The 25,947-nt window shown below is 43.3% G+C and overlaps 1 protein-coding gene across 1 annotated transcript; it reads left to right on the top strand.

The window, feature by feature from the left end:
• The first annotated feature begins 710 nt into the window (after positions 1 to 710).
• Positions 711 to 25,502, top strand: LOC120020171 (elongation factor 2-like). The gene is made up of 14 exons (XM_038963657.1): positions 711 to 838; positions 8,652 to 8,866; positions 10,956 to 11,137; positions 13,074 to 13,285; positions 13,512 to 13,690; positions 16,190 to 16,295; positions 16,449 to 16,701; positions 16,838 to 17,033; positions 17,137 to 17,260; positions 17,468 to 17,710; positions 21,607 to 21,960; positions 22,181 to 22,363; positions 22,506 to 22,638; positions 24,934 to 25,502. The coding sequence occupies exons 1-14, from the start codon at positions 836 to 838 to the stop codon at positions 25,125 to 25,127; spliced, it is 2,577 nt and encodes an 858-aa protein (XP_038819585.1). The 5' UTR covers positions 711 to 835; the 3' UTR covers positions 25,128 to 25,502.
• Positions 25,503 to 25,947: the final 445 nt, after the last annotated feature.

Raw genomic sequence — 25,947 nt, 5'->3', positions numbered from 1 at the left:
TTATTTGACCTGCTATTTATTTGAAACAGGCCTTTATTTGCTGCAATGTGTGTCATTGCCCAGCTGAAAGGGACAGGCGGCTTTTGAGACAGCAGTTAATTAAAGTTTTAGGGTAAGTATGCCCCCAATGCAATTATGCAGTCTAATACATCCACAATGGGATTTCAACAGCCTTTTATATTTATTGTCAAACTAATGAATTATTGTATTTCGTTTTAAATTATGTAACAACATTCCAACCTTGTTTAGCATTATCTCGTTAAAATATGGCACAATTACACTATTTGTATACGTTTGCGTCGCTTTCAATGAGGGACTTTTATTTTGAAGGATCGACCTCCAATTTCCCTATTGTTGGTAATCGTTATTGTGGCTAGCTTCACATAAGTAGGGACACGCGGGTACTAGGGCCGCGTTCAACGGGAGGACGCAGACAACATTGCCTAACGTTCAGATATAAATATAGAATGTAAACAAACATGCCTATCTGATTCTAAGGAATCATGTCAGAATAATTAATGCAACTTCTACCAATGTTCCAAAACGTTTTTGTACTGAACCTGCCCAACCGAATTATATGACCGCCGCTCTTTGTCTGTCTGGAAAGCCTCCGCAAATGAAAACGTTTGGGGGATCGGGTCGGCCCGGGCAGAACCCGCCCATAACTAACCCCGCCCCGTTCCATAGCGACTACACCGAGCTTATCAAATAAACGTGATACAATGCAGCGTAGGCTGTCATAAGCGTTCTCTTTCCTGCCTATCCTTGGACGAGGAAGGCGGTGTATTCGCAGTGTTCCTTTTACCAACAAGTTCATCTACGAACATCAGACAAAATGGTAAGTCGAGTTTGAAGTGTTTTACTATGATTCGGTGAACCGGAAATTCTGTGTTGTCAGTGGTTAAAGAGTTGGCTCATGTCCTTCATCGGTGACCGGTTGAAATTAACCGGGCGGGGTGAAGCAGCCTCCGAACCGAAGATGGATGCTCAATCTGTTCGAACGGCATGACGATGTTTAGAAAACCGCGGCGGACAACGCCAAATAAACCTCAATTTGAGATACTGATTTGAAAGCTTCCAATTCCTCTGAATAATTTCGTTTGAGGAACATGAGGGATATCTGAATCTACGCAGCTGTCATGTTGGTTTTTATTATCTAGTTAGCCATCTTTAGAGGTTGTCTGTCTGTTGTATAACTGGGCCCCTACATAGAGTAACTATCACCCGCTTTGCTTTTGGGAGGACAGGACTTTGCGGTGTTATTGACCACAGTAACTTTAACTGTTCACACGTGTCATTGTGTCGGTATTCTAAACAGTTGGTAATGGTAACTGTGTCCGGTGTCTAATTGTAAAGGTATGACGTACATTAGCTAGTACATAATGTTCAAGTTTTCTAAATTTGCCACCTAGCAGTAAAACGTCAGTTATTTGGTCAAAGGGGGCATGTAATGGCATTACTTTGTTTGAGATCAATTGGCTAGCTACGGGTATTGTTTGAGATCAATTGGCTAGCTACGGGTATTGTTTGAGATCAATTGGCTAGCTACGGGTATGTGCTGGAATCGCAAAAATGTAAGCCTGCAGGTGCAGCGTGATGCAGTTGTGCACAATGGGCAATTCCCTGTAGTGCGTCACCGTTTTCTATTATAGTAGGCTGGACACATTAAATGTTTACGTTCTCTGATTAAAATTAGTTTATTGCATCCGCCATGGAGCCCGGTTTAATAATAATACCGTATGTCCCAGCTGCTTGCCGTAGTTTTGAAGTATTCGCGAAAAAAACAGACCTAATTGTAGTGAATTTCTCACCCTCCCATCTCGTATTAACACGGTGGCACCAACTCGCCTCCGGAACGTTCTATTCCCATCCCATTGTTCTGCGTCACAATGCCAGCTTCGCAATGAGATCTACCCGCGTAAACCTTGTAACACAGGAGGTTGGTTGCACCTTAATTGGGGAGGAATGGCTCGTGGTAATGGCTGGAGCGCAATATGTGGAACGGTATCAAATACATTAAAGAAATGGGTTCGATGTGTTTGATTCCATTCGCTCCTTTCCAGCCATTATGAGCCGTCCTCCCCTCAGCAGCCTCCACTGCCTTGTAGGATTTAGGCTTCAAATCTAATTTTATTTTTCACATGTGCTGAATACAACCAGTGTAGACCTTACTCTTAAATGCTTACTTACAAGCCCATAACCAACAATGCAGTTAAAGAAATAGTTAAGAAAATATTGACTAAATAAAGGAAAGTTAAAAAGTAATACAATAACAAGGCTATATACAGGGGGTACTGGTACCAAGTCAATGTGAGGGGGTACAGGTTAGTCAAGGTAATTTGTACCTGTAAAGTGACTATGCATAGATAATAAGCAGTCAGTAGCAGCAGCGTAAAAACAATGTAAATAGTCCGGGTGGCCATTTTTAGCAGTCTTATGGCTTGGGGGTAGAAGCTGTTAAGGATCCTTTTGGACCTAGACTTGGCGTTCCGGTACCGCTTGCCGTGCGGTAGCAGAGAGAATGTCTATGACTTGGGTGACTGGAGTCTTTGACCATTTTTGAGCCTTCCTATGACACCGCCTAGTGTGGTATATAGGTCCTGGATGGCAGGAAACCTGGCCCCAGTGATGTACTGTAGCGCCTTGCGGTCAGATGCTGAACAGTTGCCATACCAGACGGTGATGCAACCGGTCAGGATGGTGCAACTGTATAACTTTTTGAGGATCTGGGGACACATGACAAATGCTTACCTCAGGTAAGTTAAAGTGGAACTGAGTGTTTAAACTACTTTGCAGATATGAAAATAATCATATCAGTCAGAAATATCACATTCCTGGTTTATGGTTCAAAACCAACTTTATAAGAGGTTTTAAACTAGTTTAGTTCTATTTGACTCAAAATCCCATGACATACAGTAAGGCATTGTTGGCACAAAAGATGGATGCAGTTCAATACATTTCTTGGTATTCCCAAAAATATTGCTATCAGGTTGTAAATCACAGCTGGCCTGTACATTGTTTGCTGCCTTCACCCATTCAGCATGCACAAGGCCTGTGGGCTGACTAGGACACACAAGCGAGTGTAAATTAGTTGTCATCTACTAATTACAGCCGGATGCGCTCGCATTGGTGAATTCAACTTCAATTGCGCTGCTTTGATGTGTCCCGTTTACAGCGCGCAGCAGTGGGAAAGTGTACAGACACATGCCACGGTTCTAGCTAGGCTACTAAAATGTTGCAGTCTGGCTTCAGTTTTTAAAGCTTGACAATGAATAACCAAAAGACAACTTGCAACAGAACAACATGCCAATTAGAAACAAGCAAGCAATTTCCCATTGTTTATCAGTGCAATTTTGACAGCAACTAGCTGAAAGTTTGAGAGGGTTCATCTAATGTTCCCTCGTAAGATTTTTAGCTCCTCTGGCTAGCATTAGTTGTTGATGTGCATAAGAAAGTGTGGGAGTCTACCTTTTTTGTTCGTGTTAATTTGATCAATAGGACTGTGACGTTCCCAAATGTAAGAGGACTCCCTTGGCATTTACATATTTGCACAAATCTTTTCAGGTGTGGCTGTTGGCGGATGTGTTCTAAGGATCTACATTTGAGCTGTGGCTACTGCCTGTAAACGTTCAGTTCAAAGTGAATGATGGCAGGCCTGTGTGGTAAATGGATCATTTACATATAGGCCTACTGTAGCTCTGATTGGCTGTAGCGCGTCTCCGTAGACTCCGGTCCTGGACAATGTTTTTATTTACTGCCGTGTCTATTTGTCCAAAAGCACGGCTGCTTTCCCGCGCTATATTGCTATAGAATTTTTACAGATGCCTTACTATATGTAATTCCCCCAAATTCTATGAAAATGTGAAGGATCATATCTACAGTGCATTTGGAAAGTATTCAGATCCCTTTACTTTTTCCACATTGTTACATTGCAGCCTTATTCTAAAATGTATTCAATTGTTTCCCCCCCTCATCAATCTTCACACAATACCCCATAAAGACAAAGCAAAAAAATTTTTTTAATGTTTGCACATTTATTTTAAAAAATATATCACATTTACGTAAGTATTCAGACCTTATACTCAGTACTATGTTGAAGCACCTTTGACAGTGATTACAGCCTCGAGTCTTCTTGGGTATGATGCAACAAGCTTGGCACACCTGTAGTTGGTCAGTTTCTCCCATTCTTCTCTGCAGATCCTCAAGCTCTGTCAGGTTGGTCGGGGAGTGTCACTGCACAGCTATTCTCAGGTCTCTCCAGAGATGTTCGATCAGGTACAAGTCCGGGATCTGGCTGGGCCACTCAAGGACATTCGGAGACTTGTCACAAAGCCACTCCTGTGTTGTCTTGGCTGTGTGCTTAGGGTCGTTGTCCTGTTGGATAGTGAACCTTCGCCCCAGTCTGAGGTCCTGAGCGCTCTGGAGCAGGTTTTCATCAAGGATCTCTTTGTACTTTGCTCCGTTCATCTTTCCCTTGATCCCAGACCCTGAAAAATATCCCCACAGCATGATGCTGCCACCACCATGCTTCACCATAGGGAGGGTGCCAGGTTTCTTCCAGACATGACGCTTGGCATTCAGGCCAAAGAGTTCAATCTTGGTTTCATCAGACCAGAGAATCTTCTTTCTCATGGTCTGAGAGTCTTTAGGAACTTTTGGTAAACTACAAGCGGGTTCTCATGTGCTTTTTACTGAGTGGATTCCGTCTCTACCACAAATGCCTGATTGGTGGAGTGCTGCAGAGATGGTTGTCCTTCTGGAAGTTTCTCCCATCTCCACAGAGGAACTCTGGAGCTCTGTCAGTGACCATCAGGTTCTTGGTCACTTCCCTGACCAAAGCCCTTCTCTCCCGATTGCTCTGTTTGGCTGGGCGGCCAGCTCTACGAAGAGTCTTGGTAGTTCCAAACTTCTTCCATTTAAGAATTATGGAGGCCACTGTGTTCTTGGGTGCTCGCGTTCCTGTGGGTGTATATGAACAGATTTTAATTAAAATGTTGCTTAAACACTGTCAGTTCTACTTCAGTATTAACATGTTCACGGCTACTTGGTGAGTGATATTACATTGTGGTGACTCATGGTGGTAGAGATGGCTGGCGCCTATCCATCAAAAGTGAAACATTTTCTGGTCATGATTAACCATATTTTTGTAAAACCTTAACAAAACGGGTGTCCCTGTCTTTCAAGATGTGGCCGATTTTTAAACTGCCAGATTTGTTTTTATGAAGAAATAAAAAAATAAAAAAAATTGGGATATTTGTTGTTTCTAAATGGCTGCTCTGTAATTTGATATGCGTCAATCTGTATGTTCATAGGCATCGACTTGAGCGTATGCTGCGCATGTTCACTGAGTTGCAAACCAAATGGATGGGTCTAGCTCATTGATTTGTAGATCTGATGCACTTTCTACCTCAGATTTTGAGCCCAGTGAGTGTTGCGAATGAGGTATGTACTACCCGCAAATGACCACAGGGTCATAGCAAGAGCTATAAACCATACTGTTTGCCGGAAGAACTTAACCCTAGCCGTAACCATAAGTCTAGGGTTTAGTAATAATATTATGCTAGTTAATAGGGATAGGTGTCCTGTTAATGGGACAGTTATAAATCATGCACCGCGTTATGCAGATTTGAGAGAAACCACAAATGTCAGTATAGATGTGTCTTACATTGGCTGGAAGCTTAAATTCTTGTTAATATAACTGCACTGTACAATTTACAGTAGCTATCATGGTGAAAAAATTCCATGCAATTGTTTGAGGAGCTCCTAACGAAACACTTTTTTCCCAATGCGATAGGTTTGATAACTTCACCTCTGAAGGTGAAATATGTATTTACATTCTGAAATCTTGCTCTGATTTATCATCCAAAGGGTCCCAGAGATAACATGAAGTGTCGTTTTGTTAGATAAAATCCTTTTTCATATCCTAAAAAGGTCCATATAGCATGCACGATCGATTTTGTATTTCCACTCGTTCAATTTGCAAGGAATCTGTGAAAATCTCACCCTAAACATTGTTTCAACGAGTCAAATCACGTTTGTCTCTATTCCTCAGAGATCCTAGAAGGTAACAAGACTTCACTATTTCATTAGGGGTGTAGTATATCCTATAGGACACCATATTTGGTCCGAGAGCGAGGCCTTCATGGCACGCCGATGACGCGGGCGGTCATCACTTGAAGGACTGTATCTTTGTCAAATAAGCACCAATCGGGGTCAAACAAAGCTAGCTAGATAGCCAATGAGCTGGGTTTTATGGGAGTATCCGGAAACCCTGTCTCGGTCGCAAAATGTAGGTGCTAACCTTTTGCGACAGCATGCCTTTTCCTTTTGGACACAACGTAGAAGAATATTCAGAGTTATGAAAACTGGTTGTTTTGCAAATGTTGAACTTAAAATATGGATACTAATTCTTGGAAAGCGAAACCAAAGTCCAAGTATACAGATTTGACGATATTCTTGCAGAAAAATTGAATATGAATGCGAATGTCCCCTTCACGATTTGCCCAACTGTACTTGGGAACTTCTCACTAAAAGTGTTCTTGTTCACTAATTTTTCAAGTTATCAATCTGAAACTTTGCACATACACTGCTGCCATCTTGTGGACACTATCGGAATTACAACCAGTGATGGCTAGAACTGGGATATTTCTCTTGCATTTCAAAGATGGTGGTAGAATTTATTTTTTATTTTCTTCTACCAGATCTATTGTGTAATTCTCCTACATTCAATTCACATTTCCACAAACTTCAGTGTTTCCTTTCAAATGGTACCAAGAATATGCATATCCTTGCTTCAAGGCCTGAGCTACAGGCAGTTGGATTTGGGTATGTCATTTAGGTGAAAATTGGGGGGGGAAAGGGGTCTATCCCTAAGAAGTACCAGTAGTAAATGTTATTTTATCAACCTATAAGTATTAGCTTTTTTAAGTGATTGGTTATTGTATGGTATTTATTATTGCAAGTGAAAACAGTTGATAAACGAGCCACTTTTTTATTTTATTTTATGTGGTTTGAACTGGGTGTGACCAAGTAACCTCGGTGAAACTCCAGCAATTGGCGTAGGATAGGTGGGGCAGGGGCCTTCCGAGGGGCGCATCAGTTTAAGGCACTGTATCACTACAGACCCAGGTTCAATCCCAGGCTGTGACACAACCGGCCGTGAACGGGAGTCCCATAGGGCGGAGCACAATTGGCCCAGCGTCGTCCGGGTTAGGGGAGGGTTTGGCCGGGGGGGCTTTACTTGGCTCATTGTGCTCTAGCGACTCTTTGTGGCGGGCCGGGTGCCTGCAGGCTGACTTCGGTAGTCAGTTGAACAGTGTTTCCTCCGACACATTGGTGCAGCTGGCTTCCGGGTTAAGCGGGCGGGTGTTAAGACGCGCGGTTTGGCAGGTCATGTTTTGGAGGACGAAGGACCAGACCTTCGCCTCTCCTGAGCCAGTTGGGGAGTTGTAGTGATGACACAAGATCAAAAAAGGGGGTCAAGTCAATAAAAATAAAGGATAAGTGGGGCAGGTTTGAGACTGATCTCAAATAATATGACAAATATACTTTATTTCTAAGTTGCCTCCAGTGTCTTTACGGTCTGCTGTAAATTAATAACTTTTAATTGCTAAATATTTCCAATAGATGGCAGCATAAGGCCACGAGGCATCAGTTATAAGCTACAGTTGAGGCCGGTTGGACGTACTATCAAGTTCTCTAAAACAACGTTGGAGGCAGATTATGGTATTGAAACTAACATTACATTCTCTGGCAACCGCTCTGGTGGACATTTCTGCAGTCAGCATGCCAATTGCATGCTCCCTTAACTTGAGACATCTGTGCTATTGTGTTGTGACACAACTGCACATTTTAGTGGCCTTTTATTGTCCCCAGCACAAGGTGCACCTGTGTAATGACCATGCTCTTTAATCAACTTCTTGATATCCCACACCTGTCAGGTGGAGGAGAAATGGAGAGGAGAAAGGATGCTCACTAACAGGGATATAAACAAATGTGTGCACAAAATGAGAGAAACAAGCTTTTTGTTCATATGGAACATTTCTGGGATTTCAGCTCATGAAACAAGGGACCAACACTTTTACATGTTGCATGTGTTTGGTGCCATTTAGGGATGATTGAATTCTAAGCTTTAATCCACTCAGAAAAGGCTCAGTGACAGTTCATTTCAACTCATTTGCTATGGCCTCGCGCTAGTGTTCCAACTCAGCCAAAGTTCCTTTGGCAGTTTTTCAGCCTTGGATGAATTTTTACTCATTCTATTGTCATTTAATGTCATTAAGGTAATTCTTCCAGGGAGATGTGATGTGGGAGAGCCATTATCTTTACACTGTACTCCTCAGAGGCTATGTAGTGAAGATGTCTCCCACATTACCTCCGGAGGTAGTTTGGGAGGCATCTCTTAAAGAGATTTGAATCTAGATCTCTTTACACTATGCAATTATCTCTCTTGGACCTAGTTTGTGTCGTCAAAGTAGTGTAAAGAGTCCCATAGTCATGTATGTCATTGAGAGACTAAGTGAGCATTTGACATACGTGAGTTAGGGTTCGCCCCCAAATGAATGAATTAACCCTTTAATTTAGCCAGGCTAGTCATCAAGACGAGAGCATATTTTTTTACAATAATGTCTTGATTGATCTGTGCTCTTCAGGTGAACTTTACAGTGGACCAGATCCGTGCGATCATGGACAAGAAGTCCAACATCCGTAACATGTCTGTGATCGCTCACGTGGACCACGGCAAGTCCACGCTGACGGACTCCCTGGTGTCTAAAGCCGGGATCATCGCAGGGTCTCGCGCCGGAGAGACTCGCTTCACAGACACGCGCAAAGACGAGCAGGAGCGGTGTATTACCATCAAGTCCACGTAAGTAGTACAGGGTCATATTCATTAGTGCACACTGTTGCAAAACGTTTTGCAACTAAAACCGAAAACAAGGGTTTCTTATAGGACAAGTTCATGTCGTCCGTCCCAGTTTTGGCCCGTTTGCCTCGGTTTCATTCATAGTGAATAGAACCCAGGAGTGTGTGTGTTTGGATACTACATCTACAGTATAGGAATTGGTAGATTGTATGCTGCTTGAGTTTTTTGAAATTATTGAGGTCACGACTTGTTGGCCTTCATCTGAATAAATGTAAATTATTACAAAGTAATTTCTCAAACTTGAAGAGCGAGATCTGTATCTTCACCACCCTCATGTGATCTTCTATAGACTACAGGTTGTTTTCTGATCACTGTCTTTTCCCACGGTTGTATATTGCTGTCGTATGAACAGTGCTGTACGGAGGACAGTGTGTTGTAAAATGCACACTTTCGTATGGGCTTATCTAACATACAGTGCCTTCAGAAAGTATTCAAACCCCTTGACTTTTGACACATTTTGTTACACCTGCATTTAAAATGGATTAAATTGAGATTGTCACTGGCCTACACACAATACCCCATAATGGAATTATGTTTTTAGAAATTTTTACAAATGAAAAGCTGAAATGTCTTGAATCAAGTATTCAACCCTTTATGGTAAGCCTAAACGAGTTCAGGAGTAAAAATTTGCTAGGTAAGTAGCGTGGACTCTGTGCACTAGTGTTTAACATTTAAATATATATATTTTTTTTAATGACTACCTCAATTCTGTGTGGGGTACAGAGATATCTGTAACATCCCTCAGTCGAACAGTGAATTTCAAACGGATTCAACCACAAAAAACGGAGGTTTTCCAATGCCTAGCAAAAAAGGGCACCTATTGGTAGATGGGTAAAATAAAAAGACAGAATATCCCATTGAGCACGGTGAAGTTATTAATTACGCTTTGGATGGTGTATCAATACACCCAGTCACTACAAAGATACAGGCGTCCTTCCTAACTCTGTTGCTGGCGAGGAAGTAAACCGCTCAGGGATTTCACCATAATGCCAATGGTGACTTTTAAAACTGTTCGAGTTTAATGGCTGTGATAGGATATAACCAATGGATCAACAACATTGTATACTGAACGAAAAATATAAACGCAACAATTTCAAAGATTTTACTGAGTTACAGTTCATATAAGGACATCAGTCTATTGAAAGAAATTCATTAGGCCCTAATCTCTGGATTTCACATGACTTGGCAGTCGGGGCCCCACCCACTTGGCAGTCGGGGCCACCCAATCAGATTGATATTTTTTTATTTATTCCCACAAGGGCTTTATTACAGACAGAAATACTACTCAGCACTTTTTGTGATGAAACGGAATAGAGCTAAGCACAGGAAAAATCCTAGAGGAAAACCTGGTTTTCAGACACTGGGAGAAAATTCACCTTTCAGCAGGACAATAACCTAAAACACAAGGCCATATATCTACAATAGTGTTGCATTGAATAAGTCTCCTAGTTTTGAATGAAATCGGCTTAAATCTATGGCCAGACTTAAATGCTGTCTAGCAATGATCAACAACCAACTTGACAGATCTTGGTGAATTTTAAAAAGAATAATGTGCAAATATTGTAAAATCCAGGTGTGCAAAGCTCTTAGACTTACCCAGAAAGACTCACAGCTGTAAATGCTGCCAAAGGTGATTTCTAGCATGTATTGACTCAGTGGTGTGAATTCAGGCTGTCAAGGGGTATGACTACTTTCTGAAGGCACTGTATGTATGGCTGAAAACAACACTGCCTGTACTTACGCCTGAGCTGAAAATGCCAGATTAGAGGTAGAAAACACTGATTTACCATGCTTTGGAGATTCGTCTTTGGCTTTACACAGATGACAAACAGCAAAGCAGGATAAGTTACAGTGCAGCTTGTTCAGTGCTGTTCTGTCGTTCCCCCTGCACACATCAACTTGACTACTATCCCTGTTAGTCTGCATCCCACAGCTGACGGGGACACTTGGTTTTAGACACCTATATAATAATTTAAAAAATATATAATTTAATGTTGAAACATCTACCATTCACCTCCCTCACTCTTCTCAGGGCCATCTCTATGTACTACGAGCTGGGGGAAAATGACATGGCCTTCATCAAGCAGACTAAGGATGGGCTTGGCTTCCTCATCAACCTGATCGACTCCCCGGGCCACGTGGACTTCTCCTCTGAGGTCACAGCCGCCCTCAGGGTCACAGACGGAGCGCTGGTGGTGGTCGACTGTGTCTCAGGTAGACTCTCCTTTCTTACTCACTGTCTTTGTTTCTCTTGCTCTCTCCTTTCTCACTGGGAGATTCTCAATTGCAAATGACGTTTACAGAGGTGGAATTCCAAATTAAATGTGTAAAGTAGTAAAAAGACATTTAGCTAGTTGTGCAACATTTTATATTTAACAATGACATGCTACTTATCCTTTTAAATATGTGCATACTTTTCTCCTCTGAGTAAACATCTGATTTCAAAGGGGGTGTTGCGGATTTCAAAACTCTTCCGCGAAGGACTGGTAGGATATTTTTGTGCTTCCTTGACGGGAGGAGGCGAGGACACTTCCGTTCACCTACTAACTCATTTTCCTTTTCTATATTGTATTTGCTCAACTCCTGTGTGCTCTCTCGCCTCCTTTTGGAGAGAAAAAAAAGTCAAAGGCTCCTGAGAGGGGCAGCGTTCTAAGGCACTGCATCTCAGTGCTAGAGGCATCTCTACAGACACCCTGGTTCGAATCCAGGTTGTATCACAACCGGCTGTTATTGGGAGTCCCATAGGGTGGCGCACAATTGGCCAAGCGTCGTCCGGGTTAGGATTTGGCCGGGTTAGGCCGTCATTGTAAATAAGAACAAATTCTTAACTGACTTGCCTAGTTAAATAAAAATTGAGGCGGCGAGGAGAGGGTGTGGACATAAAATGCGCTTGTATGAAATTAATCTCCTTCCCCACTCGTGCATCAGGCAAATTACGTTTACAGGGGTAGATCCCAAAATGAATGTGTAAAGTGATGCACAACTAACTACATAAATTTAAGACATTTCATAGATAAAAAGATGAGTAGCTCATTGTTTTTTAACATGCATGCTTTACTTCTCCGACAAAAAACCCGACAAAGCTGATTCAAAGTGGGTGTGGCAGATTGCAAAACTCTTCCGCGAAGGACTCTGGTAGGATATTATGGCCCTATAAAATCTGCGTTAAGTAGATCGCGGATGGAATCACTGAATCCAGACATTAAAACGGAATTCAACAATATAATTTTTTTATTGAACTTATTAGTAAAGAAATCAACTTATGTTGAATTTTAGAATATACATTCTTTTTCCCAAGATTATCAAAATGCATCAGCGATTCATATTTTCCTTCAACTTTCTGAATAGGCAACGGCACAGGAATGCACCTGTCTGTGTGCATGCATTTGTCTACCACTTTGTAGCTGTTAGCGACGATGCTAATGTAACGACGACCGTCTTCTGGTAGATGGAGAGGTTCCCCAAAACGTTCTCAATTAGCTGTTAACTACAAAGTAGCTTATGCCTGCCTTGCGGAATGATATCATGATCATTTACATCAATCCAGTGGCCATTAGTTTTGCGTACTTTGCAATCACATGAGCGCTACAGAAACATCGCTAACGCCCCCCCAAAATAGGCTGGTGCACAGTTGACTTAGTGTAACTACACCCCAAAATCCATAAAAAAGAATTAAAAAGATTTTCCCAGACTTCAAAAGTGGTCTGATGTGGTTTATTAAGCATTGTGGACATAAATGTTGTCTTAATATAATAAAAATACAAAACTGAATGACAGAAACCCGTTAAAACAAAACTGAACGGGATTTGGGGGAAATTAAGCTTATTTGATATGGCACTAGGATACACATGGCTATCCTTGATGAAAGGTGGCTATCGAGGAGGGGAGGACCCTTCTGTTCGCCTACTAACGAATTTATTTCTCCTCGACCACTTATCTATCAGTTTCTGGGTCAGGGAGGAGAGGGTGGAGGACAGACCTTTTGCCCATTGTCCTTCTTTCTCTCGCTCAGGCCTTTCTCAATGTCCTTTCTCTCGCTTCCTCTCTCTCATTGTTCCGGTCTCCTTTCTCTCAGGGAAGTCTTTCTTGCCCTCTCAATTTCTGTCTTTGGATTTTCATATAACACCCTCATTCTCCATCCCCTGTTCAGGTGTGTGTGTGCAGACGGAGACTGTGTTGAGGCAGGCCATTGCTGAGCGCATCAAGCCGGTGCTGATGATGAACAAGATGGACCGGGCCCTGCTGGAGCTGCAGCTGGAGCCTGAGGACCTGTTCCAGACCTTCCAGCGCATCGTGGAGAACGTCAACGTCATCATCGCCACCTATGGAGAGGATGAAGCAGGACCAATGGGCGCCATTATGGTGAGAGGGACACACACCTGACAAGAATACATCTAAGTAGTGATCAGTTGGATTGAATTCTTTGTAAATTCCCGCCAATTTAGGAGTGGAGTTGCCCCGCTATGGAGAAAATTCATGTCCAGTTCAACTGACAGATTTAAATGGGACTTATCTCCAAACTCTGACGTGATCAAAGGGAAACATGTTTGGCCTAAGACAACGACATGGTCCTCTTGTCGTCCCTCAGATTGACCCCGTGATCGGTACCGTAGGGTTTGGGTCTGGCCTCCACGGCTGGGCCTTCACCCTCAAGCAGTTTGCTGAGATGTACGTGGCCAAGTTTTCTGCTGGCAAAGACACCCAGTTGGGACCAGCAGAGAGATGTAAGAAGGTGGAGGACATGATGAAGAAGCTGTGGGGAGAGAGGTACACACACACACATACCACTACACACAAACTGTACATGCATACACACACTTTACACACACACACACACACTGTATGTACTTGCGTACGTAATCGCACACACACTGTACGAGTCAACTTTGGACACCTACTTATTCAAGGGTTTTACATTGTAGAATAATAGTGAAGACATTAAACTATGAAATAACACATGGAATCATGTAGTAACCAAAAAAGTATTAAACAAATCAAAATATATTTTAGATCCTTCAAAGTAGCCACCCTTTGCCTTGATGACGGCTTTGCACACTCTTGGCATTCTCTCAACCAGCTTCACCTGGAATGCCTTTTCAACAGTCTTGAAGGAGTTCCCACATATGCTGAGCACTTGTTGGCTGCTTTTCCTTCACTGCGGTCCAACTCATCCCAAACCATCGCAATTGGGTTGAGGTCGGGTAATTGTGGAGGCCAGGTCATCTGATGCAGCACTCCATCACTCTCCTTCTTGGTCAAATAGCCTTTCCACAGCCTGGAGGTGTGTTGGGTCATTGTCCTGTTGAAAAACAAATGATAGTGCCACTAAGCTCAAACCAGATTGGATGGTGTATTGTTGCAGAATGCTGTGGTAGCCATGCTGGTTAAGTGTGCCTTGAATTCTAAATAAATCACTGACAGTGCCACCATGCTTCACGGCGGGAACCACACATGCGGAGATCATCCGTTCACCTACTCTGCGTCTCACAAAGACACCGGCGGTTGGAAGCGTAAAATCTCAAATTTAGACTCATCAGACCAAAGGACAGATTTCCACTGGTCTAATGTCCATTGCTCGTGTTTCTTGGCCCAAGCAAGTCTAATTTTATTGGAGTCCTTTAGTAGTGGTTTCTTTGCAGCAATTCGACCATGAAGACCTGATTTCAGGCTGGTGACTCTAATGAACTTATCCTCTGCAGCAGAGGTAACTCTGGGTCGTCCTTTGGCGGTCCTCATGAGAGCCAGTTTCATCATAGTGCTGGTTTCTGATGGTTTTTGCGACTGCACTTTCAAAGTTCTTAATTTTCCGGATTGACTGACCATGTCTTAAACTAATGATAGACTGTCGTTTCTCTTTGTTTATTTGCACTGTTCTTGCCATAATATGAATTTGGTATTTTATAGGGCTATCTTCTGTATAGCACCCCTACTTTGTCACAACACAACTGATTGGCTCAAATGAATTAAGAAGGAAAGAAATTCCCCAAATTAACTTTACAAGCCACACCTGTTAACTTAACTGGAATGCATTCCAGGTGACTACCTCATGAAGCTGGTTGAGAGCATGCCAAGAGTTACAAAGTTGTCATCAAGGCCAAGGGTGGCTACTTTGAAGAGTCTAAAATATTTTTTAACACTTTTATTTGGTTACTACATGATTCCGTGTTATTTCATAGTTTTGAGGTCTTCACCATTCTAACATGTAAAAAAAATAAAAAATAAAATAAAGAAACGAGTAGGTGTCAACTTGACAAACACTGTACATGGACACACATCCTGTACATGTGTAAACACACAGAAGTGTAATAAGAGAGGACTTGAGGAAGAATCTGTGGACAGTAGGCTCTATGCATCTGACAGAATAGTGGGGCAAGAGGTACACGCAGAGGTGAAAGAAGGGTGGGAGACACAATGTAGACAGGTACACACTCGGATTGCGTTCCAGATAGACATTCTCTGCGGCCTGTGCAGATTGTAAGATCTACACAATGTCTTGAAGTGTAACATCTCAGGAATCACACGAATGTGGAGTGATCCTATAATTTCTACAGAGCTGCACTGAGAATTTGTATCTGGAATGCACATTCTCCATCTCTCTCTCTCTGGGCGCACTTGATTTAGAAGGCCTATCATGCTGGGTAGGTATAGCTTGTACCTTAGGACCAATGAAATGGTTTCAAAGGGGACGACGACGCCTACCCCGGCATTTCAGACTTATTAAATTAAGTGTCCCTGTTCTCTCTCGCTTTCTCAATCACACGCACACAGGTGAGGGCGTGGCAATATTGAAAAGTGTTTGCAGGTTTGTGACGTGACACGGGCAGCCACCTATATGTAGAGGGTTTCTCTCTGTATGGAGACCTGTTGAAGACAAAGTAAACACATTTGGGAGCCTAAATCGCAGGTGCGCACTCTTCTCTTATGCTGGCAAACAATCTGACGTGTTGCAAAAATGTCCTGTCTTTGGCTGGTGACTTGTCACAGCTGATTGTATCGTACTGAATGTAAATGCTTGCGAGTTCCTGGCTGTCGTAGTGACATGAAATGTAGTTAACTGTTGAACTTGTCTTTTTTCCTTGACTCTTAATAGCACTGGTTTTCCATTTAACTTCCTGAATAGAGAGACTTCAATTGGAATGGACCTCAACCAAGCTTGCAACTTGTTGAATGTGCGTTTTGTTGAAATGTGCGTTGCTGTGGATAAGAGTGTCTGCTAATTGACTGGATTGTCAATGAAAATATTTTGTGTGTATATCCATCCGGCAGGTTTTTTGACCCAGCCACTGGGAAGTTCAGTAAGACTGCCACTGGCCCCGATGGTAAAAAGCTGCCCCGCACCTTCTCTCAACTCGTGTTGGATCCAATCTTCAAGGTGAGACTGGCCATGACGCCCCTAAAGTATTTTCATTGATGCAATGCATTGACCAATAATGTAATACATTGACCAGTATTAATGTATCAATATTTTCTTTTGAAAGGATGGAAAATCAACTGTCTAACCCTCACCCGTTCTCCCTCCCTCCAGGTATTCGATGCCGTCATGAACTTCAAGAAGGAGGAGACGGCCAAGCTGATAGAGAAGCTGGACATCAAGCTGGACACGGAGGACAAGGAGAAGGAGGGTAAGCCCTTGCTGAAGGCAGTGATGCGTCGCTGGCTCCCGGCCGGAGAGGCTCTGCTCCAGATGATCACCATCCACCTGCCCTCCCCCGTCACCGCCCAGAAGTACCGCTGTGAGCTGCTCTACGAGGGACCAGGAGACGACGAGGCCGCCATGGGTGAGGACAGGCACGCACACCGAGACACATGCACCCCCAAACCCCCAACTGACTGGAGGCAGAGAAAAGTACACTGCCTGTCCTAATTAATATAAAGTCTCATATACTTAGACACCTCCCTTTCCTCTTCTCTCAGGTATCAAGAACTGCGACCCCAAGGCACCTCTGATGATGTACATTTCTAAGATGGTGCCCACAACAGATAAAGGTCGCTTCTACGCCTTCGGCCGTGTCTTCTCTGGCTGCGTGTCCACCGGTCTGAAGGTGCGCATCATGGGACCAAACTTCACCCCTGGGAAGAAGGAAGACCTCTACATCAAACCCATCCAGAGGTGTGTGTGGTACCATTTAGAGCGCCAGATACGTGTGTGACGTGAACTTTTAAATATTGTATATTCTCTCCCCTCAATCTCTTCTCTCGTCCTCCCTCCATAGGACCATTCTGATGATGGGGCGCTATGTAGAGCCCATTGAGGATGTACCATGTGGGAACATTGTTGGTCTGGTTGGAGTAGACCAGTATCTGATTAAGACAGGGACCATCACCACCTTTGAACAGGTAGCTTGTACAGCTCATCACATTATACTATAGGAAAACTGAAGGCCACATTGACTTTTAATGACAAAGAAGGATTTTCCATTCAATTTATTTTCCACTCCTAGGCTTTTGCTCTGGTCAAAAGTAGTGCACTATGTAGGGAATAGGGTGCCATTTTGGATGAACACTAGATTAATATGTCTCCCGTCTTATATGCTCGTCCAACAGGCCCACAACATGCGTGTGATGAAGTTCAGCGTTAGCCCCGTGGTGAGAGTGGCTGTGGAGGCCAAGAACCCTGCTGACCTGCCCAAGCTGGTGGAGGGCCTGAAGCGGCTGGCCAAGTCTGACCCCATGGTGCAGTGCATCATCGAGGAGTCTGGCGAGCACATCATCGCCGGGGCTGGAGAGCTCCATCTGGAGATCTGTCTCAAGGATCTGGAGGAGGACCACGCTGGCATTCCACTGAAGGTGAGGGAGGAGGAGGAACAGACTACATATGAGATGGGGTTGAATGCGCTTTCTCCAAGTACAGTACAAATGGTACACTCCAGAGAAGGGGATTTTGTTTTCCACTGCCTAACAAAGAGAATCTGCCATAGGGAGTGGGTGTCTTTACTCTGTAGACATTACAGGACGTGGCAAGACTGCCGTCAAGGAAATATGTATGTGTAGACGAATGCACCGTCTTAACTAGGTATGGGCATAGTAATTCAAATATCCGAACGGACGTTAGTATTCGAATACTTGCGAGAGTGTTCTTTTATTTGGGAGGGGGGAAATCATAGGCCTAATTTTAACAATAAAAAGGCTTTATCTAAATAAAAGTATGTGACGTTGCTACACACAAGGATATACCATGACATTTGAAATTCTTAATTCAATAAAATAAGCGTTTGAATGTAGTTTGACGTCCATACCGTAGCCTCGGACACTACCCCATAATAACAAACCAAAAACATTTTATTTTTTGCAAACATATTACAAATAGACACCTTATTTACATATGTATTCAGACCCTTTGCTATGAGACTCGAAATTAAGCTCTGGTGCATCCTGTTTTCAGTTGATCATCCTGAGTCCACCTGTGGTAAATTCAATTGATTGGCCATGACATGATTTGGAAAGGCGCACACCTGTCTATATAAGGTCCCACGAGACCAAGGAATGAAGTCGAAGGAATTGTCCGTAGAGCTCAGACAGGATTGTGTCGGCACAGTTCTGTGGAAGGGTACCACAACATTTCTGCAGCATTGAAGGTCCCCAAGAACACAGTGGCTTTCATTCTTAAATGGAAGAAGTTTGAAACCACCAAGACTCTTCCTAGAGCTGGCCGCCCGGCCAAACTAAGCAATCAGGGGAGAAGGATCTTGGTCATCACAGAGCTCCTCTGTGGAGATGGGAGAACCTTCCAGAAGGACAACCATCTCTGCAGCACTCTACCATTAAGACCTGATTGGTGGAGTGGCCAGAAGGAAGCCACTCCTCAGTAAAAGGCACATGACACCCCACCTGGAGTTTGCCAAAAGGCACCTAAAGGACTCTTAGACCATGAGAAACAAGATTCTCTGGCCTGAATACCAAGTGTCACATCTGGAGAAAACCTGGCACCATCTCTACGGTGAAGCGTGGTGGCAGCATCATGCTGTGGGGATGTTTTTCAGGGACTGGGAGACTAGTCTGGATCGAGGTAAAGATGAACAGCGCAAAGTACAGAGATCTTTGTTGAAAACCTGCTCCGGACCTCAGACTGGGGCAAAGGTTCACCTTCCAACAGGACAACAAACCGAAGCACACAGCCAAGACAACGCAGGAGTGGCTTTGAGACAAGTCTGAATGTCCTTGAGTGGCCCAGCAGGTGCCTGGACTTAAACCCGATCAAACATCCCTGGAGACCTAAAAATAGCTGTTCAGCAACGCTCCCCTTCCAACCTGACAGAGCTTGAGATGATCTGCAGAGAAGAATGGGAGAAACTCCACAAATACAGGTGTGCCAAGTAGGGATGCACGATATCGGAATTGTCCAATATAGCTAAAAATGCCAACATCGGTATCGGCCTGATGTCTAGTTTAACAGCGACATTAAAAAAAATGTCAAAGCTACCGTGCATATCTAATATAACGTAGGTACATGACGTAATGTGGCCACGTAACATTTCGGCGCTACATGTGCAACACAGCATTCCTAACCTAGCACACAATGTCTGCTGTGTGGATTGAGCAATCATTTGAATGATTAAGACAATTTCAGCGAGACAACTCAAAGTTGAGTTAAAATCCTTTTTAAAGCCAAGATGATGGAATTCATTGCCCTTGACAATCAACCGTTCTGTCGCGGATGGTGTTGGTTTTCGCCGACTGGTCGAGCACCGGTACACACTACCAAGTGCGCTATTTTTCAGATGTTGCCCTACCGGAGTTACACAATAATAGCTTCACGACATGCATACTATGGAACGCCGTTTGGGTCTTTGTGTGTCAAAATATACAGTAGCACTGTCAAAGCTGTACAAAAAAGTCTGTAAACACCGACCACGAACGATGTGTTTACAATACCGCGTTGGTAATAAAGAATTTGTTCGACCACAACTTCTGGGGTAGCTAGCTTTAGCTTGGTACCTAGCTAGCACCAATACAACCAGCCTGAAAACAATGACCAGTAGAAACTGCAGTCATTTTCATTATTCTTGCCAATGATTTATGAATCCTTGTGAGTAAGTATTAGCTAGGTTGCCATTTGTTGTTCTCCTATTGAAATTGAACTTCAGTTCATGAAAATAAATAGCTAGCCAGCTACCTAACCCTGTTGCCCAAAGCTAACGTTATAAGCAGCCAGCTAGCTTCATCTGGCTAGTGAGGCTCGACCGGACCTGGTTATGTGTTGTGAAGCTAGCCCTATAAGGATTAGGCACAATAGTGGAATCTGCGGTTTGCAGTGACGCAGTTACTTTATACAAATAGTAGAATTATGCCATACTTTTATTTAAGGCTAACCGCAAAGTCCACTATTGTGGCTAATCCTTATTGTGGCTAGCTTCACATAGCTGGGTCCGACCACCATTAATCAGATAAGGACTTTTATAAATTAGGGTTATTTTAGATGATGACATCTAGATTACGTCGTTTTGCTATGTTTTTGGGGAAGAACATTGTTTGCATCCATGAGCTAGGTAGCTTTTTTTATGACCAGCACTGTAGGTGCGCCAGACAACTTTAACAGCATCATAGCATACATACCGATGAAAATGTATGAACGCGTTAAATTATGTGAAGTGCGGTCCTGATTGGTCAAATAGTGTTTCAGGCGTATCTTTTTTGACACGCCAAGACCCAAACGGCGTTCCATAGAAATCCTGGTTGAGGATGAAACGACTGAACAATGAAACAGCGAGTAAGTGAAATAAATAGCTTTTGATGATGTTTTACTGGTAATGGGGACATGCCATCAAAATAACTTTTTGGTGTGTGTACCTTTAAAAAAAAAAAATAACTAGGCAAGTCTGTTAAGAACAAATTATTTACAATGACGGCCCGGTCCACGCTGGGCCAATTGTGCACTGCCCTATGGGACTCCCAATCACGACCGGATGTGATGCAGCCTGGATTCGAATCAGGGACTGTAGTGACGTCTCTTGCACTAAGATGCAGTGCCTTAGACTGCTGTGTGTGTGTTAACTGTACTAGAATGCTTAAAAGGCCGCTAAAATTTTAAATATCGGTATCGGGGGTTTTTTGGCAAGGAAAGTATCGGCCAAAAAGGTCATATCGGTGCATCACTAGTGCCAAGCTTGTAGCGTCATACCCAAGAAGACTCGATGCTGTAATCGCTGCCAAAGGTGTTTCAACAAAATACTGTAAAGGGTCTGAATACTTATGTAAATGTGATATTTTAGTTTGTTGTATTTTGCACATCTCTAATCTGTTATCTTTGTCATTATGAGGTATTGTGTGTAGATTGAGTTTATCTTTTTAAGTCCATTTTAGTATGGCTGTAAAGTAACTGTGGAAAAAGTCAAGAGGTCTGAATAATTTCTGAAGGCACAGTAGCTGGCTAGCTTCTTTAACCTGTCTTGACTGCATCAAATCAATTTATCATCCCATCTGGTAGTGCCTATCTGTATGACTACTCTCTCCCATATCAAACTCACCATCCACTGCCCATTCCCCGCACTTCTGCAAGTAAGCAAAGCGGGACTTCTCCCAAGTCGCACAGCAAGCCAGTTCCCAAGTTGTCATTTTTTTTAAATCACGTATTTCGACTATCCAGGTATCCAAAAAAAGTCATGATATAATTGGATTAGTGAAGTTATTTAAAATGCCCATCCCTAGTCCTAACCTGACAACTCTCTCTCGCTTCCCCCTAACAGAAATCAGACCCGGTGGTGTCCTACAGGGAGACTGTGTCTGAGGAGTCTGAAGTGATGTGCCTGTCCAAGTCCCCCAACAAGCACAACCGTCTGTACATGCGGGCCAAACCATTCCCCGACGGCCTGGCCGAGGACATCGAGAAGGGCGACGTCAGCCCCCGGCAGGAGCTCAAGATCCGCGCCCGCTTCCTGGCTGACAAGTACGAGTGGGACGTGTCGGAGGCCCGTAAGATCTGGTGCTTTGGTCCCGATGGCACTGGGCCCAACCTGCTGATGGACGTGACCAAGGGAGTCCAGTACCTGAACGAGATCAAGGACAGCGTGGTGGCCGGCTTCCAGTGGGCCGTTAAGGAGGTGGGTTTACGTTTAGTTAGTTAAGCTTGACAACCAACTAATGCACAGTCAATTTTCCTTGCTAAAGCTTATTGAAGCATTGCAGTTCAAATCTGCATTCATGACTTCAGTGCGTAAGTAGACTTGAATCTGCCGTTTAGGCCATGCTACAGGTACCAAGTTTTCTTAGTCTTTTCTCTATTCTGAGTTGTGAAGTGGTGTTTCTTCTTCCCTCCTACAGGGTGTGCTGTGTGAGGAGAACATGCGTGCGATCCGCTTTGACATCCACGATGTGACCCTGCACACAGACGCCATTCACCGCGGTGGCGGACAGATCATCCCTACCGCCCGCAGAGTGCTGTACGCCTGCCAGCTCACTGCACAGCCAAGACTCATGGAGCCTGTCTACCTGGTCGAGATCCAGGTGTGTGTGCATGCGGGTGGTGTGCGACTACTTTGACACTTGAACTCGACCACTGTCTTACATTGAATTGTATGCTAGGCTATTGGGGGCTATTTGGAATCAAGTGTGACATGACGGAGTCATGCGTTTCCTGTCTCTGCAGTGCCCAGAGCAGGTAGTGGGCGGGATCTACGGCGTGCTGAACAGGAAGCGAGGTCACGTGTTTGAGGAGTCCCAGGTGATTGGCACGCCCATGTTCATCGTCAAGGCCTACCTTCCTGTCAACGAGTCATTCGGTGAGTGAGAGTTAACTTTATCCAGGGCTTACCAGGGGAAATGTGAATTTCAGTGTACTTGCCGGAATTGAAATGGAACTGACCCCAACCCAGTAGAACATTTATTCTTATTTGATGGGTGATGTATAGAGATGACCCATTGCCTTGACACAAACTTCTGAACATTTCACTGTTTTAACTCTCAAGCTACCAACTTATTTTACATACAACAATTACCAACTGGGGTAATTTTGACACCAAGAAACTATTGGAATCACAGCAACATAACTTTCTTATCAAAACATCCTTAAACATGTCATTAATGTTATCAGAGTGAAGAAAAGGCCAAAATATTATTTTAGCATTTTGTTTTTGTATATTCTGTAAAACTTCTATAATGTGTGGCTTCTTTTCCAAAGTACAATCCACATTAGTACTAAACTAAATTTAACATCTGAATATACTATCATTTAGTTTTCAGAATATGTATGTGGTAAAAACGACTGCCATTTAAAGGGACAGTACACCAACATTTTGAAATGTACTTAATTTGATTTACAAAAAGTGATCCTGAGAAACAACAAATTGCATTATTGCTGTTAGTGAAACAATGTTAGCCGTACGGCTATGGCAGCATGCCCAAAATTGATATGCGTTAGTTAGTTACTTTACACCAAATGGTATAGCACCCAAAATATCCTACGCTACACAAAGAATTTTGGATATGAATTTTGGTATTTTATTTAACATTTACAGTATTGTTTTGGGAGAATGCACACCAATACAGCACTATTCTTTACATTCAGAGGGTAGCTGGTTTCTTTAGTTTTACCAAGTGTTCATACCACTGACAAACTTATGAGCTGTTTTGACTGCAACTTATTCATATATCTAAAGGTAATTCCAATTTTGAACACAGTCATACCTAGTTATAACCATAAGCGAGTACTAGGGATGCAACGACTCACGGATAGGCGTCGGTCCCCGATTCAAAGCATCGGTCGGCGGACCCAGTCAACTGTGACTGTCATTGATCTACAAGTAATTTTGCATGATGAACAACCCCACAGTATATTAGTTGCCTAGTTGTGCTATGTATTAATTGGCTATGTCATCGCTCATTTGTAAACAAATATTGATACATTACTTGCTCAAATCTGCAAAATTACAAGTTGATTAGTGGGCGACAGTGATTTCAGAACCAAAGTGGGAGGGGACAAAACATAGGCTATGTTGTCACCCCTAATCTGATAGTGGTAGATCCCTAGTTTCCCTTATGGCTCAGGTCAGGTGCCTACTAGGGGCAGGATTGTTATGTTGGGCCTCAAGTTTCCACTCTGATGCTATGTTTGTAGCCTAGTGGTTAGAGCGTTGGACTTGTAACCGAACGGTTGCAAGATCGAATCCCTGAGCTGACATGGTAAAAATCTGTCGTTCTGCCCCTGAACAAGGCAGTTAACCCACTGTTTTTAGGCCGCCATTGAAAATAAGAATTTGTTCTTAACTGACTTGCCTAGTTAAAGGTTTAAAATACATTTGGGAGGTGGAAATTTACTAGTTATGGAGTGGTAAATACCAGTTGGATGCATTCATGTGATTTGAACTCGTTGAGAAACGCTGATTGGCTAATGGCCAACAAACTGTCAACCATAAACTAAAAGTACAGCTATCATGCTTGTAAACAAATCAGTTCAAAAACCACATTAATAGATTGCTTTTTATAAATAATGTTTTGTTGCATTTTAACTGCCGAAAATGCTGTTGGAGGCCATTTCTTTAGTAGGTGACAGAGGTCACCATGTGGGAGAAGTGGGTGCTCAGGATGATAGACAAGTTTCCCACTAGTAATTACCAGTTGGACGGCTGTTCAAGTGGATTTTTCCCAGTTGTATTTTGGTTACGAACTCAACATAACACTGCCTCCTTCAGTGCCAGGTGCACACTTGTGACTCATAAAGGGAGCGTGTCTGTAGCGCAGTACATCTCCCAGTCTGTGATAATGTGATGGCCTACTAGTTGTATGAATTTGGGACCTATCATCCCACAACTGTCCCAGAGTCTGTTTTGGAATAGGCTATTTTTCTTGACAAGCTGACCAATAGAATAGGTAGCCTACATGTTTCTACTATAATAGATTGACATAGGCTACTGATTTTAGTTTGTAACTTGTCTTGTTGGCTGAGAAATAAGAAAAGGTATAGTTATTCTAACGTGTTCAAAGTGCACATCAGAATTCGGTAAGCAGGACCGCACATTGCTACATCCTCGACTTGCATGTTCTGTTAATATCATCTTCGCCCCCCTCTCCTCCCCCAGGTTTCACAGCTGACCTGCGCTCCAACACGGGCGGCCAGGCCTTCCCCCAGTGTGTGTTTGACCACTGGCAGATCCTCCAGGGGGACCCCCAGGACCCTACCACCAAGACTGCCGTTGTGGTGGCAGAGACCAGGAAACGCAAGGGGCTCAAAGAGGGCATCCCCGCCTTAGACAACTACCTGGACAAATTGTAAATGCTAGTTCTGAATCCCAAATGGACCCCTAGACACTACAACCCCCTCTAGGCACTACAATTTAAGTTGTTGGCTAGGCGTAAGCAATATGGGGAAGATTTCACCTAGCCTATCAGAGGGTAATGTGGATCTATAAGTATATTGCTTATGGTATACCTATCCGACCCTTTCAGATCTACAGTGCCTAAAGGAATGGACTAGGGGTTGGTTTGGAATTTAGTGGATATTTGACCATTCCTCCCCCCTATTCCTCCACTGTACGAGTGAGGGATGGGACTGTACAGTGCGCAGTGCCGCTTGCCTAAATGGAAACCTGGTGAAACCAAACCAAGGATACAAATGTGTAAATCATAATAAAGATGAATAGAAATTGTACTTGGGGTGGACTTCTGTTCATATGCGGTTGAATGGTGGTTAACATTTTTATAAAAAATATTACTGGACAGAGTTGATTTGACTTGAGCGGTTGGCAACCAACTAAGGTGCATTACCGCCACCGACTGGAGTGTGGACCTAAGTTCATCTTTCAATCACACACGTGGGTTTATGCTCTCAAAAACCAATGCTGGGAGAGGCGGGACTTGCATCACAAATGGAACCAAGTTATATTGAATACACCGTACCCAAACCGGCTGCGCGCGTGCGCACGTTGCAATATTCAAAAAACTCTAAACCAGTTATATTAATTTGGGGACAGGTCGAAAATTATTAAACATTTGTCAATTTAGCTAGCTAATTTGTCTTGATATAAACGTTTGTTATTTTACCTCAAATGCACAAGGTCCTCTACTTCGACAATTAATCCAAACATAAAACGGTC

This window comes from Salvelinus namaycush, chromosome 25, assembly GCF_016432855.1.
Source record: "Salvelinus namaycush isolate Seneca chromosome 25, SaNama_1.0, whole genome shotgun sequence".
Taxonomy (NCBI): Eukaryota; Metazoa; Chordata; class Actinopteri; order Salmoniformes; family Salmonidae; genus Salvelinus; species Salvelinus namaycush.
This window is presented reverse-complemented; position numbering and strand designations above follow the sequence as displayed.